At 43.7% G+C, this 14139-nt stretch overlaps 1 protein-coding gene across 1 annotated transcript in view; it reads right to left on the bottom strand.

Moving 5' to 3' along the window:
* Positions 1–14139, bottom strand: part of SLC6A2 (solute carrier family 6 member 2) — a 57403-nt gene that overhangs the window by 13623 nt on the left and 29641 nt on the right. Inside the window, exons 6-10 of the mRNA XM_082232926.1 lie at positions 12471–12605; positions 8956–9059; positions 4720–4844; positions 2829–2941; positions 411–539 (exon numbers count right to left, since the gene is read on the bottom strand). Of these exons, the coding sequence (XP_082089052.1) occupies positions 411–539; positions 2829–2941; positions 4720–4844; positions 8956–9059; positions 12471–12605 (606 nt within the window). The remainder of the gene's footprint in view (positions 1–410; positions 540–2828; positions 2942–4719; positions 4845–8955; positions 9060–12470; positions 12606–14139) is intronic.

Raw genomic sequence — 14139 nt, 5'->3', positions numbered from 1 at the left:
CCCTAACCTGGTGTCTGTGATAGACAGACCATTGGGTTATCATCCTGGAGGCTGTTGGCCAATCATGCAGAGTAAAAGTAGGAAGAGACAGATTTAAAAGAAACAGTTCTGGCATGGGGAATGATAAGTAAAGAACATCAACTTGAACTCCAGGAGTGGGGGAGAGGGGATATAAATGCAATAAATACATTACTAATTTTTAATTCTGTAATTTGAATCTATCACTGGAGCATAAGACAACAGGATTTTCTCTATCATCTATGTATTGGGTCGACAGCAGTTTCTGGCCATTGTGCCAAATTGTTATCTCTCTGACACAAAATTTGACGGAAGGATTGGCAGCTATCCGCTTGGTAGTCACTTGAGTTGTTGCCCAAGAATAGGCACAGACTTCCCAAAGGAACACTTACATTTGTTATGCAAAAGAGAGCAACAAGGAAGGTGCCAAAGGAGACCCCAAATGTGAAAAGCTTTCTATGTCTTTTTAGGATGTGGAAATCATCTGCTAAGCCAGTGATGACAGCTTCCATGCCACCCATCTGAAAAGAAAAAGAAAATTAAAAAAGAAAATTGCAGGTTAGCAAAAATGCTTTATCATTTAACCTTCTCCCATTTTTTTTTAAAAAACTGGTATAAATTAATTACTCCAAGGGTGGCATCCAATGCAGAGTAGACCTAGAAGTAAATGGACATGGCTAACTTAGGATCATTTATTTCAGTGGCTCTACTCTGAGTAAGATTCCCAGAGTTCTCTGTCAAAAGGAATTGATAAACCATTCTGAAATTGTAGCTCTGGCAGGGGAATGGGGTCACCTAACAACTATTGGCACCCTTAAGAAACTACAGCTCCAAGAATCCTGGAGAGTCACTGTGAATCAGTATAGACAATACTGAAGTAGATAGATTAATGACCTGACTCAGTATAAGGCAGCTTTCCATGACCCAAGATCCACCAAATCTGGCTTCTGGAGCCACCTTGAGAGTCGAATTGGCCAAGGGAAACTCATCAGATGAGGAAAATGGGAGATGGCTATTTTCTGCTGTTTGCCACAAACATCTGGTAACCAAAGATATCTTGTATCCAGACATGAGAGGTTCCATATGACATCTAATGACAATGGACAGACCAATCCTTCATGAATTTAACTAATTCTCGCTAAGAAAACCTATTAAGTATATGACCAAATGCCACATCCTGTGTGATTGAATTTCGCAAGTCAATTATCTGTTGTGCAAGTTTTTCCTTTTTTCCTTTTTTTGGGGGGGAGGGGGCCTGTCTTGAACCTATTACCAATTAGTTTCATCATGATCCAAGAGCTAGTAAAATGAGAGGGAACAACAGCAACCACTCTCTATAGCCAACATCTCCTCATAGGAATGATTTCGGACATGTAAACGAAACTACTTCTCCATGCAGCACTAATAATAATAATAATAATAATAATAATAATAATAATAATAATAATTTATACATACAGTAATTAAACTATGGCACTCCCTCCCATGGGGAGGGGCACTGTGATAGCAACCAACTTGAATGCCTTTAAAATAGGTTGGACAAATTCATGAAGGAGAAGGCTAGCCACAATGGCTATGCTCTACTTCAGGCACAGGCAAGCTTGGCCCTCCAGATGTTTTGGGACTACAACTCCCATGATCCCTAGCTAACAGGACCAGTGGTCAGGGATGATGGGAACTGTAGGTCCCAAAACATCTGGAGAGCCAAGTTTGCCTATGCCTGCTCTACTTCTACAGTCAGATGCGGTAATGCTTCTGATTACTAGTTGCTGGAAACCTCATGAGGGGAGCACAGGTGCCAACTATAGGGGGCCTTGGGGGCCCAGACATCCACAATTTTTTTTTGGGGGGTGCACAGCACCCACAGCACAGACTCCAACACAACTTCCAGTTTCTACCTTATGCTGACATACATTGGGTCTCTTGCTTCCTCCTGATAAATGACTGGTGTCTTTCAAGCTTTTATTCCTCTTGAAGGTGATGGAACGGCAACAGCCCCCCTGAGCATCACAGTCTGTCAGTTAGTCACCCTCCTGTAGTTTGAAGGCTCTGTTTGTTTTTCCCAGAAGTGAACTCACTCTTGATTTAAATATAGAAATCTTGATGCCACTCCAGCATCAAGAACAAGAAGAACTGAGTGCAGTTAGAGTGCTCTGAATGTATGGGGCAAGTCTGAAGTTTCAGCAAACCACTTTATCCCAGTTAAAGAAAGTAAAGACAGACACTTATGAAAGTTCCCCCATGCCACTGATTCCCCTTCTCTAAAGCTCTCTTAATACGTTAACAGAGGTTGAGGAACCTGATTGTGAAATTACATTTAGGTCACTGAAATCCATGATGAAATGACTGAGATTCATTTAACTATTATTGTTCAAGCACCAGCCATAAACACAGGCTGAATCCAGACAGAAATGAAATCCTAGTAAAACTTTACTGAGGCAGCTAAACAAAAACAGTGTGTGATTTGAGAAAAAAACATAGGGCTTTTGTCTTTCTTATTTCAGGCCTTGTACATAGCAGAGAGAGATTCAACTAACCACAAGAGTAAAGCTCCCCCAGAACTACATAATCAACCAGAGAGTGTGCTAACTCAGCAACTTCATGCTGCTCTGCTTGCTGGCTAAGCAACCGCCTCCACCACCACCATCTTGGTTGGCCTGGCTTACTGATAACAGAAATAACCCTTAAATTAAAAACTGAATGATCTCTGCTGTGCGACCTCTTACATAAATGGAGCAGCAGCGTGGGAGTGACATTCATATATGTGTGTGAATAAAGAATGTTGCAAATGAAAAATAACATATACTTACAGAACTGTCAATACCCAGTGAAAGCAGCATTATGAAAAACACTATTGCCCAAAAAGTTGATCCTTTAAGGGTTGAAATAGCTTCTGGATAAATGATGAAAACTAATCCAGCTCCTGAGGAAGAAAGAAAGAAAAATAGTTTCCTAATTGCACAACTTTAAGGCAAGATTTTATATTTATATTTAATATTGGTTGGTTATGCCTTGGTTAGAGAGCCTTCTTTAATATCGCCTCTAATTCAGTTGCTTCCCTTCTCTCCCCCCCCCTCCAACCCTTGGCTGAAAAGTTATATATGCTGCATTGTAATGCTTGTAATATGTCAGCAGGTGTCACTATAGTGCTGCTTGCACAGCTTGCAACATAATGTATGTGGCCTAATCCTGCATGGAAAGGCTTCTGCTTTGGGCCCAAAATGTGTTAAGAAAAGATTGGCTGTTTACATGTTTGTTATAGGTAGCAACACTGTCACCTGGCATAAGAACATCAAGTGATACAGTAAAATATTATTCCCTATAAAATGAATTAGGAAACAAGCCTTGAAAATAACCAGTCTTTTCTTAAAACATTTCTGAGACAGAGAAACCTTTCCAGTTCTGCAGGATTAGACCAAACTCATTTTGCAGCATGCAACTCAGAAGACTGAGAGAGGCACATAGGCCAGAAGTGAAAATCTAGAGGAGAAAAAGGAGAAAAGTACTGCTTCAAGGTGGTGCAGAAGTGGTTTTGTCAACAGCACAGATAGACATTGCATATAGACCAGGGAAATAAATCCCACACAAACATTAGCCAGAAATTGTACTTTGGAGCCTAGATATGTGCTTCTTGTTGGGAGCGAAGCATCATTGTTACCGGAACCAGTTTTTTGGGGTAGAATAAACAGAAAGGCAAGATGGAATTGATGAGGGAAGAATAAGTTGCCTACAAGTAACTATCTGTAGATCAGGCTTTGCTTCCTTCTTCCTCCTCCTCCACTTATTTGGTGTTAGGCCTTCTTTTCTGCGAACCACATGCCTCCATGATGGCCACATGCAATCTTGTACTCAGAATGGCTTTCTTTGCCTGCAGTAATAAACCTTACAATACTTTATTCTTTCAACCAGCAGGCTTACCAGACTATACATACTGTATAACAGCATACCATTGCTATATTTTCCGGGTAGGTGGGTCACTGTCACTTACCAAGAGAGAGAGGAGGAGGAGTGAGGTGGCAGTGTGGTCAATGTGGTGTAAACACAGTAATGGACCCAATATGATATTGCTGGTAGCGCATTTAAAAACACAGGAAGAGCCTGCTATTTGAAGCCAATGGCCCATCTAGTCCAGCTTCTGGTTCTCAATGTGGCCACCCAAATTCCTGTGGGAAACTCGCAAGCAAAACCAAAGCACAAGTAGCACTATCCCATCCTGTGGTCTCCAGAAACTATTATTCAGTAACACTGCTGCCTCCAGCCATGGAGGTAGAGCATATCCGTGATGGCTAGCAGCCATTGATAGCCTTCTTTTCCATGTATAATCCTAATTCTAAAGCCATTCAAGTTGGTGGCCATCACTGCCTTCTGTGGGAGTGAGTTCCATAGATTAACCATGCACTGTGTAAAGAAGGGCTTTCTTTGGTAGAATCTACACACATATTAAAAATGCTTTTTTTTAAAAAAACCTTTTGAATAATACATTGAATTTTGCATAGCCCACTGTTGCCATCTAGTGTCACGCTTGTATATTGCACTTTACAACACATTTCAAACTGTGTAGATGAGTCATTTATCTGTCCTGAATTCTGCAACATTCAGATTCATTGGCTGTATCCTATCATGTGGCATTTTCAACTAAAAAGGAGAGGTGCATAGGTTTATGTAGTTTGAAACGAGGAAAGTGTGCAGATGCATTCTTACCTTCGGTGGCCACATCTTGAATTTTGACTTTGTATACATGTGCCATGTAGCCCAGTATAGAAAAAATGGCAAATCCAGAGATGAAGCTAGTGACACAATTGATCGTACTGGTCATCAGCGCATCCCTAGGAGAAATCAGGAGATGATGAAAAGGCAGCAAGCAGATCCCAGTGCCAAACCCAGTTAAGAACCTCATGCAATGTCATTTAGTAGAGCTAAACACAAATTTGAAGTACTGTATACAATTTGACTACTGTTTTTTAATGCCACCACCCAGCATCAATTTACACCAAGATCATCAAATTCTGCTGACCAAAGCATCTGTTTTGAGGTGACAACTTGTGGTAGACTGCAATTTTGAGTGAAGTGGTGTCAGTGTGTTAATACTCCGAGTGTCAGGAACAGAAGGCTCAGGTAGAGTCAATGGGCCTTGTCCGAGTGAAAAGAAATCTCAAGAGATCTCCACACCACTTTGGCATAGTGGTTAAAGTGTTAAGACGATGAGCCAGGTGACATGTGTTCAAATTCCTACTCAGCCTCAAAAATCACTCAGTAGTGCTGTACTGAAAATGTACGGATACTTTAGTGAAAAGCTCATGGGTAGAGTGCTTTCCTCACTTTCAAGGAGGCCACTGGAGATGATAGATAGATAGATAGAGAGAGAGAGAGAGAGAGAGAGAGCGAGAGAGAGAGAGAGAGAGAGAGATAGATAGAGATATATATCCCAGACTTGTAGAGTTTAATGATTCTAAAGGAATTTTGAAATGCCCTGCAGATGAAGCAGAAAGAAACAGAAGGCGCTTTCATGAGGGAAGAAAATTTTTGGGAAATCGCAGGGCAGGTTTTCACCTCCATTGGGTGACTGTGGGACAACCAGTCCCCATCAGTTTATTCTACCACACAAGGTTGTTGTGAGGGGGATAAATGAAGTGGAAAGAGCAGGGACATCTCAATACATTTGGTTAGCTGAGGCAAAGGGCAAAATGGTTCCACCTTCCAATTCCAGAAGCAGAAGGTGGTGAGAATGGCAATAGGCCAAGATCCTACAGCAGCACCCGAGGAGAGGGCAGAGGGCAGGCCATACAGCCAACACAACTGTCTCCTCAGGCTCCTTGTCATTACTGCCTTACCCCCAGAGTAATATAAATTGAAATGGTCTCAGGACCAAACATTGTTTGAGAGCAGAGGTGGCAAACCTGTGGCCCACCAGATGTTGTTGGACCACAACTCCCATCACCCTTGACCATTGCCTATTGTGGCTGGGGCTGATGGAAGTTGGAGTCCATCTGGGGACCACTTTCCCTGCATCAATTCTAAAGGCTATATATATGGAAGAGAGTGAATGACACGAGCCATAGAGAGGAAGACAGGATTATTAATCTTTGAAGAATTTAATGCAATACTGAATATCGCCTCAAGCAGTTTTTATCCAGGGTGGGGTGGCATCCCCACTCTGTTTTAGATGTTTCATGGCAAATTTACTCAGATTACAGGATAAAAGCAATTATGCAGGAAACGGTTCTCTCTCTCTCTCATTTTAAAGGCATGCTTCCTAGTGATTGGTTAATGGTAATCTAATTGCAAAAAAAAAAGGCAGATGGTTGTCATTTGGATAACTGCATGTGATTGCAGGTGTTGCTTCTGCTGCAAGATGATGCCCATTCATTGTCACAGTGGAATATCTTACTTGGAAATCTAAAGCCCAGTTCAAATCTGAAACCAACAAAATAGCAGACTGCCAAAGCCACTATTTGCTTCATTGTGGCATTGTGAATTTTGCGGAACATGAAGAGTCTGGTGGATCAGGCCAGGGATGCGGACTTATAAAAAATATTGGGGGGGCCCGGGAAAGCTCATAAATAATAAATAAGCTCACGAATATGCAAATAAAGTGGCGCCGCCTCCTCGTGAGTGAATAGGGGAGAGCGTGCTGCGCCTATTAATCAGCTCCGAAGGAAATTGGGTGGAACTTTTGCTCGGGAGGGAGGGCAGGAGGCATGCAGCCCGACCCTGTGCATTTTGGGCTGGGGGAGGGGCGGCGATGGCGCTCTGCTGGAGGGCTGCCGGAGATTATTGGGGGGGCGGAGTCCCCCCAAACGAATTTTTGAGGGGGCTCGGGCCCCCTCAAGCCCCATGGAGTCGGTGCCTATGGATCAGGCCAATGGCCCATCTAGTCCAGCATCCTGTTCTCAGTCACCAACCAGATGCCTGTGGGAAATGCACAAGCAGGACCCGGGCACAAGAGCCCTCTCCTGTCCTGCGGTTTCCAGCAACTGCTATTCAGAAGCGTAACTGCCTCCAATTGTGTGTAGCCATTGTGGCTTACCAGAGGCAGGTACCATGACTTCAGTGGAACAGACACACTGGTCCAAATCTCTTGCACTGACACCAGTTTGGAGGATGCATGAAAATATGAATGGTTCTGTGGAGGGAGGGAACTACACATAGCCACTCTGGGGCAGTTATCCATCCTAAATGACCATCAACCATAGGTTTGGGAAACCAATGGCTCTCCAGATGTTTTTTGCCTCAGCCAATATAGCAATGGTCAGGGGTGATGGGAGTTGTGGTCCAGCAACTGCCATGTATTCATGTGCAGTTTCTAGGAGCATCATCTGAATCCTTCACCAGGTACCACTGCCATAAGAGTTTAGGCTAGTGGTGAATGGGGAGAAAGCCCCAGAGGTGGAATGTTTTTCCACCAGAGGCTCATCTGCTGCCAAATTTAATTACTTTTGCCCAGGCAGCTGCGTTATGTGACCCATGAGAGCGACAAAATAACCAGACTGTACAACGGTGATGGGATAAAATCAGGCCAAATCTTTATTGGCAGCAGCAGGCTGGGCAAGGGTTGGCATGGCATTGGGTCCCAGGATCAGTTCATCATTCCACAAGCCCCATGTTGATGGAATGGATCCACAGGTTTTGGATCGCTCCAAACCTGTACAACAGGAGTCAGCCAGTGTTGAACCTTGCCATGGTGCAAGCAAGCAAGGTCTCACTGGGGGACCAGGGTACATATTCCAACCAGGCAGATACCAAACTCTTGTTTGGGTTTGCCGTGGTCAATCCTCCCCTCAGGCCCCTTATGGGGGAGCCCTATACTATGTTGATCCTGACCAATGCCATTTCTGCCCTCATACAAACAATGTTCTTCTGCTTAACAAAAGAAAGCCGTAATTTCACTGAGGGAAAGGTGAAAAACCCCCGAAACAAGTGCCAATCAGGTTGAGAGAAAAGAAAATAATTTCTGGCCCTGTCAACCAATGACCCAAATTTGCTCAGTGAAGGCTCTAACCCGAGGGTGGGCGAGATGCTGTCAAAGCAAAATGGCTATGACATCCAGGGGAAGCAGCCTAATATAGGCTTTCCCCTCCCCTCTGCAGCAAAGGCTCATGGGCCAGCTTTTTCCCATGAGCCCCTCACACAGATAAGAAACCTTGCCCAGTATTTTGCTGCAAATCTAGGGGCCACAGTGACGCTGGGCAAAGGCAACATGTGCTTATTGGTAATGGAACGGGGGCTTAGATGCCGCACAAAGATCTTGATATTTACTCAACCCTGCTAATCTTTTAACAGGTTTCCTGTCTCTAAGTGATGTGATACCTTCCAGAATGAGAAACTGCATGCCCCTGCAAAGCCAGTCACTAGGGAAGAACATTAGGAGAAAGTGGTTGCTCTTTTGGACTTTGCATAGGCTTTTTATTGGCTGGTGTGGGAAACGAGATATTGGACTCGCTGGGTCCAGTAAGGTTCTTAAGTTCAGTAACCTCAGGAATGAATACCTTCTTTCCAGAACAATGACAGCACTGTACAGACATGCATGCAAACATAGGAAGCTGACTAATACTGAGTCAGACCATTGGTCCATCTAGCTTAGCATTGTCATCACTGACTGGTGTGGCTCACCAGGGTTTCGAGCAGAGGTCTCTCCCAGCCCTACCTGGAGATGCCAGGCTTGACCCTTAGAGCTTCTGCGGGCAAAGCAGGCATTCTACCACTGAGCCACATAACTCTAGGAAGCTCACAAGCCAAGGCCTTGTTTTGACCTTTCCCTGCTGATTTCCCCAGTTTGTGGAATGTAAAGGTAGACTGGCTCTGTACATTATTATTAAGAACATAAACACTTAAATGAAAATAAAATTGTCAAACAGTCAAAAATATGTTTTCCTCATCTATTTAAACAAATAAAATTGATTACAGGGACATGAGTAGGTTTACAGCATTGTGGCTTACCTGTAGCAGTTGTTGTCAAATCTATTGTAGCTGGCAAAGGCAATTAAGACCCCAAACCCAGCCCCTAAGGAGTAAAATATTTGTGTGGCTGCATCAATCCATACCTGCATAAGGAGAACAGAGGAAGGTAGTTTGTGGATTATAGCAAAATTGAACAACAACAACAACAACAACAACAACAACAACAACAACTGTATTTTCAATTATATAATTTGTTTGGGGAGGGGGGCGGAATCCATTTCATGGATTTAAAACTAAGAAATAGGGGAAAGCTCTGCTGAAATCCAGAAAGCATAGGTGAGCAAGAATTTGAGCCCAGGTGCCCTACTTTAGTATTTTAAGGACAGGTAACATGCACATCTGTGGCATGAAGCAGAGGAAGAAAACTGGGCTCCTGAGGGCAGACTGATAGGCAAATCTGTCACTCTCAGTTCTTCTCCATTTCTCATTTTTCCAGTGTTCACTTCCGAATCACTTTGCTAATGATTATGATTTTTTTAAAAAAAGAAGTCCTCATGAAAATTCATTGGCATTTTGGTGCAAATTTCTTCTAATATGCATATGCTTGTATGCATTTTCCTAAATTACAAACGAGGTGATTTTTGCCACTAACAGATGCATTTTTGTGAACACTTTGCCCCCAACATATGCATTTTGTATGCATTACTTGACTGGACAACTGCATTACAAAATTCGGAGAAGCATGTTATTTAAAATAGCAGCTGTGTTCAGGTTTGTGTATTGCATTGGAAAGTGCACCCTTAAGGTTTAGACATGTTTGAGTGGGGGAGAAGATGGTCCTTAATGCATCTTTGTACTAGGAGAGACTGTGCCCTCCAGACAATTTGGATGAAAACTCCCCCGTGCTGGCTGGGGCTGATGGGAGCTGGCATAGAAAACATCTGGAGGGCACCATGTCAGTGAAGGCTACTCTAGGCCATTAATGGATAGGAAAGTTGGCACCAGCACTCAAAAACTGAACCTGGAAACAAACAGGTAACCAATAAAAATGCTATAGGACTGGGGATATGTGACACAGAATTCAAGCAGAGGATCGCTGGACTCAGGCAATGAGTAATACAAAACAATCACAACACGAGAAGTCATGGACATCCAATGAAGCTGAATGTTGATCGATAGATGAAATAACTTCTTCACACAGCACACAGTTATGGGACAATGGAACTCCCTCCCACAGGAGGCAGTGAGGGCCAGTGAGGATTAGACAATTCATTGAGGAAAGGGCTATCAATGGCTACTAGCTTTGCCTCCAGGCAGCAAATACCTTTCAATATCAAATACTAGAAACCGTAAGAGGGGAGAATGCTCTTGTGCCCAGGTCCTGCTTGTGGGCGAGAATAGGATGCTGGTATGATTATATGGTTAGATGGACCTTTGGCCTGATCCAGCAGGCTCTTCTTATGCTCTTATTTTTACTGGTTGACACCAAGTGTGATGTACCTAGCAATTACTGTGCCCTAGGTGAGGGGTAAGGAAACTGTATCTCTCCAGAGGTTGCTTGACTACAGCTCCCATCTTCCCTTATCATTAGCCATGGTGGCTGGAGCTGATGTGAGCTGGAGTCCAACAACATTCAGAGGCCCACAGGCATGCCAACCTAGGGCCCATGTTATATGTACATGTCAGTCTGTACTTTTTAAAAAAGTCATTCCAATGGGCAGATATTACATCTGATTCAACCTTAAAGGTAAAGGTAAAGGCACCCCTGACCATTAGGTCCAGTCGTGACCGACTCTGGGGTTGCGGCGCTCATCTCGCTTTATTGGCTGAGGGAGCCGGCGTACAGCTTCCGAGTCATGTGGCCAGCATGACTAAGCCGCTTCTGGCGAACCAGAGCAGCGCACGGAAATGCCGTTTACCTTCCTGCTGGAGTGGCACCTATTTATCTACTTGCACTTTGACGTGCTTTCGAACTGCTAGGTTGGCAGGAGCAGGGACAGAACAATGGGAGCTCACCCCATCACGGAGATTCGAACCGCCAACCTTCTGATCAGCAAGTCCTAGGCTCTGTGGTTTAACCCACAGTGCCACCCACATCCCGATTCAACCTTAAACCACATCTAATTCAGATAATTTGTTCCACCATAACCGTTCCCTGACCTTCCATTCCCCCCACACCAATAAATTTACTTCCTGCATGGTTTAAGCTTAAAACTCTTTTATTTCTCACCTCTGACACATGCCATATGCATTTAAAAATAAATCCATCTGTTGTTTTTGCTTTAATTCCAAGTACACCACAGCTGCAGGCTGCAATCTACATTTGTGCTATATGTTGACTTCAACAGCACTAGTACTACACAGAGCTGTTTACCCAAAACTACTTCAAGTTTCCTAAATATTTTCCCAAGAGGTGCCAGCCAGTCTCTTCTTCTAAGCTTCAGCATTGCGTCATTGCAAGCATTACTACGCCATTGTGGTAATGCATGATTCTTGCTGGCAAACAATCATAGGCAGATTTATAGCCTGAGGAAGAGAAAAACAACCAGGGCACCCACAAACACTAAAGTATTTGCAGGAAGCTCTTCGCAGAGAACAATGAGGAAGGGAGACACACTCTTCCTGGCATCTCAGATTTCACTGGGTAGCTACTGCTGCTCCTTTTGTGAAAGAGACACTAGATGTCTGCAGGACAGCAATTCATTCATTGCTGGGGAGCCAATGAGGTTACTACTTCCTGCCATAGGCATTCCAGACGCAGGGATTCATTGTTCAGTATCAGGTACCTTTGAGAAGATATGGGATAACCCCAGAGAATAGCAAATATGAAGCAGCTTGAATTGGGCCTGGAAATGAACAGCAATCAGACAAAGCTGTGACTTAGGTCCACCAAGCCACCCAGTTCTAAAAGGCAGAGGTTCATCTTGAATTACCTAAATAACACATCTGCTAAGTACATGCATCTCTAAGCATGAGTGCACATGGAAAGCTCTTAATACAACATGGTTTACTATATTTTGTTGTTGTTAATTAAGAAGATAAGAAGAGCCTGCTGGGTCAGGCTGATGACTCATCTAGTTCAGCATCCTCTTCTCACACTGGCCACCTGGATGCCTCTGAGAAACTGACCAGCAGATCCCAAGCACAAGAGAACTCTCCCCACCTGTGATTTCCAGCAACTGGTGTACAGAAGCATTACTATCTTGGACCATCACCATAATGGCTGCTAGCCACTGATATCTTTATCCATGAACTTGTCCAATCCTCTTTTAAATCCACCCAAGATGGTGGTCATCACTGCCTCCTGTGTGTGTGTGTGGGGGGTGAGTTCCATTGCTTAACCATGCAATATATGAAGAGGTGCTTTATTTAACCAGACCTCCATCTGTCAACATTCAGCCTCGTTGGATGTCCAAGTGTTCTATTATTATGAAAGAGGCATAAAACATCTCTCTAGCCAATGATAAATCAACTGCATGTGAATGAACAAACTTGATTTGTTACTGTAATCTCCTTTTCAATGTTAAATGCAAAGGTTGAAACCAAGCACTCACTGTGGCTTCTTTTAATCTTCTAAAGTCAATGTTGAGGTATGCTTTGATTCCATCATACGCACCAGGCAATGTCAGTCCATGGATTAACAGTACGGATAAAACAACGTAAGGCAATGTGGCTGTTATCCATACAACCTATTAAGTTAAGACAAGCAACAAAAACAATTGATCTATCTCTTGAGTGGCAAAGACAGCATTACTACTGCAATAATAATAATAATAATAATAATAATAATAATAATAATAATAATTTATTACTTATACACCACCCATCTGGCCAGGCCTCCCCAGCCACTCTGGGTGGCTCCCAACAGAATACTAAAAGCACAATAAAACATCAAACATTAAAAACTTCCCTAAACATGGCTGCCTTCAGATGTTTTCTAAAAGTTAGATAGTTGTTTATTTCCTTGACATCTAATGGGAGGGCGTTCCAAGGGATGGATGCCACTACCGAGAAGGCCCTCTGTCTGGTTCCCTGTAACCTCACTTCTCGCAGTGAGGGAACAGCCAGAAGGCCCTTGGGAGCTGGACCTCATTGTCCGGGCTGAATGATGGGGGTGGAGACGCTCCTCTCTCTTTGACTACCTTTTTCTTTGTTAAAAAAGAAATGCAACCAACCATTTGAACAGCATCTTTCCATTCAGTATAGTGGGGTAGGAGAGCTGGGAGGAAAATTCACATCTGGCAACCAATGTGCCCCTTTGGTTTCAGATAATACATGGGTAGATGAGTCTTAAAAGCTCGAGGCACAAATTTTCATGGCCCTCTAGTGGCTATGGTGGCTCACGTAGCAGTATTTAGCACCAACTCTGGGAGTGTATATTTGATCTGGTCAAACTAAACCTCCTAGAGCAAAATAAACATCAGGACAAGGTTGTCTTGCTCCCCATTTTTTTCTCCCTTCTGCTTTTCATGTATAAAGAAAGACTGAACTAAGCAGAATTTGCCTTTAAGTCTAAATGCAGGAAATTGTGGCTTGATCTAACTGTGGTTACATAAAACAAACCTCAATCAAACCATGTTCAGTCTCTGGCACCTAATCAAGGGAGGCTATGGAAGTCTGAACAGGTATCTGGATATAGCCTGGGTAATTTGGAATGGATGATGGGGACAAAGAAGCTGAAACTTAATTGTGACAATACAAAAGTGTGGTGAGTGGGGTAAGGTCAGTCTTAGATGGGTTGAGGCTGTCAGGAGCTAGAGTCAAATGTAGGTCAGCAATCAACCTAGAGTCAGTGAAGTTAACTCTTTATTCCAGAAGCCATAACAGCAACTCTTTCCAGTAGGTTTTGTTCTAACAAGGCAAATGCAGGGACTGATTGATGGTCCCTGCCTTCCCTAAGGCTCCTCCTCCCAAGCAGTTGCAAACTGTGCTCCACTCTCTTCATTTTTCTCTGTGTTCTAGGAGACCCAAGGGGAAGGGAAGCTGGCCACAGCAGGAGGGGGAGACTCCCTGGCTTCTTCAACAGTCTGCCTCTCTGTCTTCTGGCTCCACTCTCCTCCAGCCTCCGCTTCTGCCTCAGAGTCTGAGCTGCCCTCTGCCATAACCTCTTCCTGCTCACCAACCCTGTTACCTTTTTGGCTTCTGACCTTGGGGGTTCCCCAGCTGGTGCCTCCCACCACAACGCTGCATCCAGCCAGTTCATGACAGGCTCACAGTTTAGGG

Source organism: Podarcis vaucheri, assembly GCF_965113315.1.
Source record: "Podarcis vaucheri genome assembly, chromosome: 7".
NCBI lineage: Eukaryota > Metazoa > Chordata > Lepidosauria > Squamata > Lacertidae > Podarcis > Podarcis vaucheri.
This window is presented reverse-complemented; position numbering and strand designations above follow the sequence as displayed.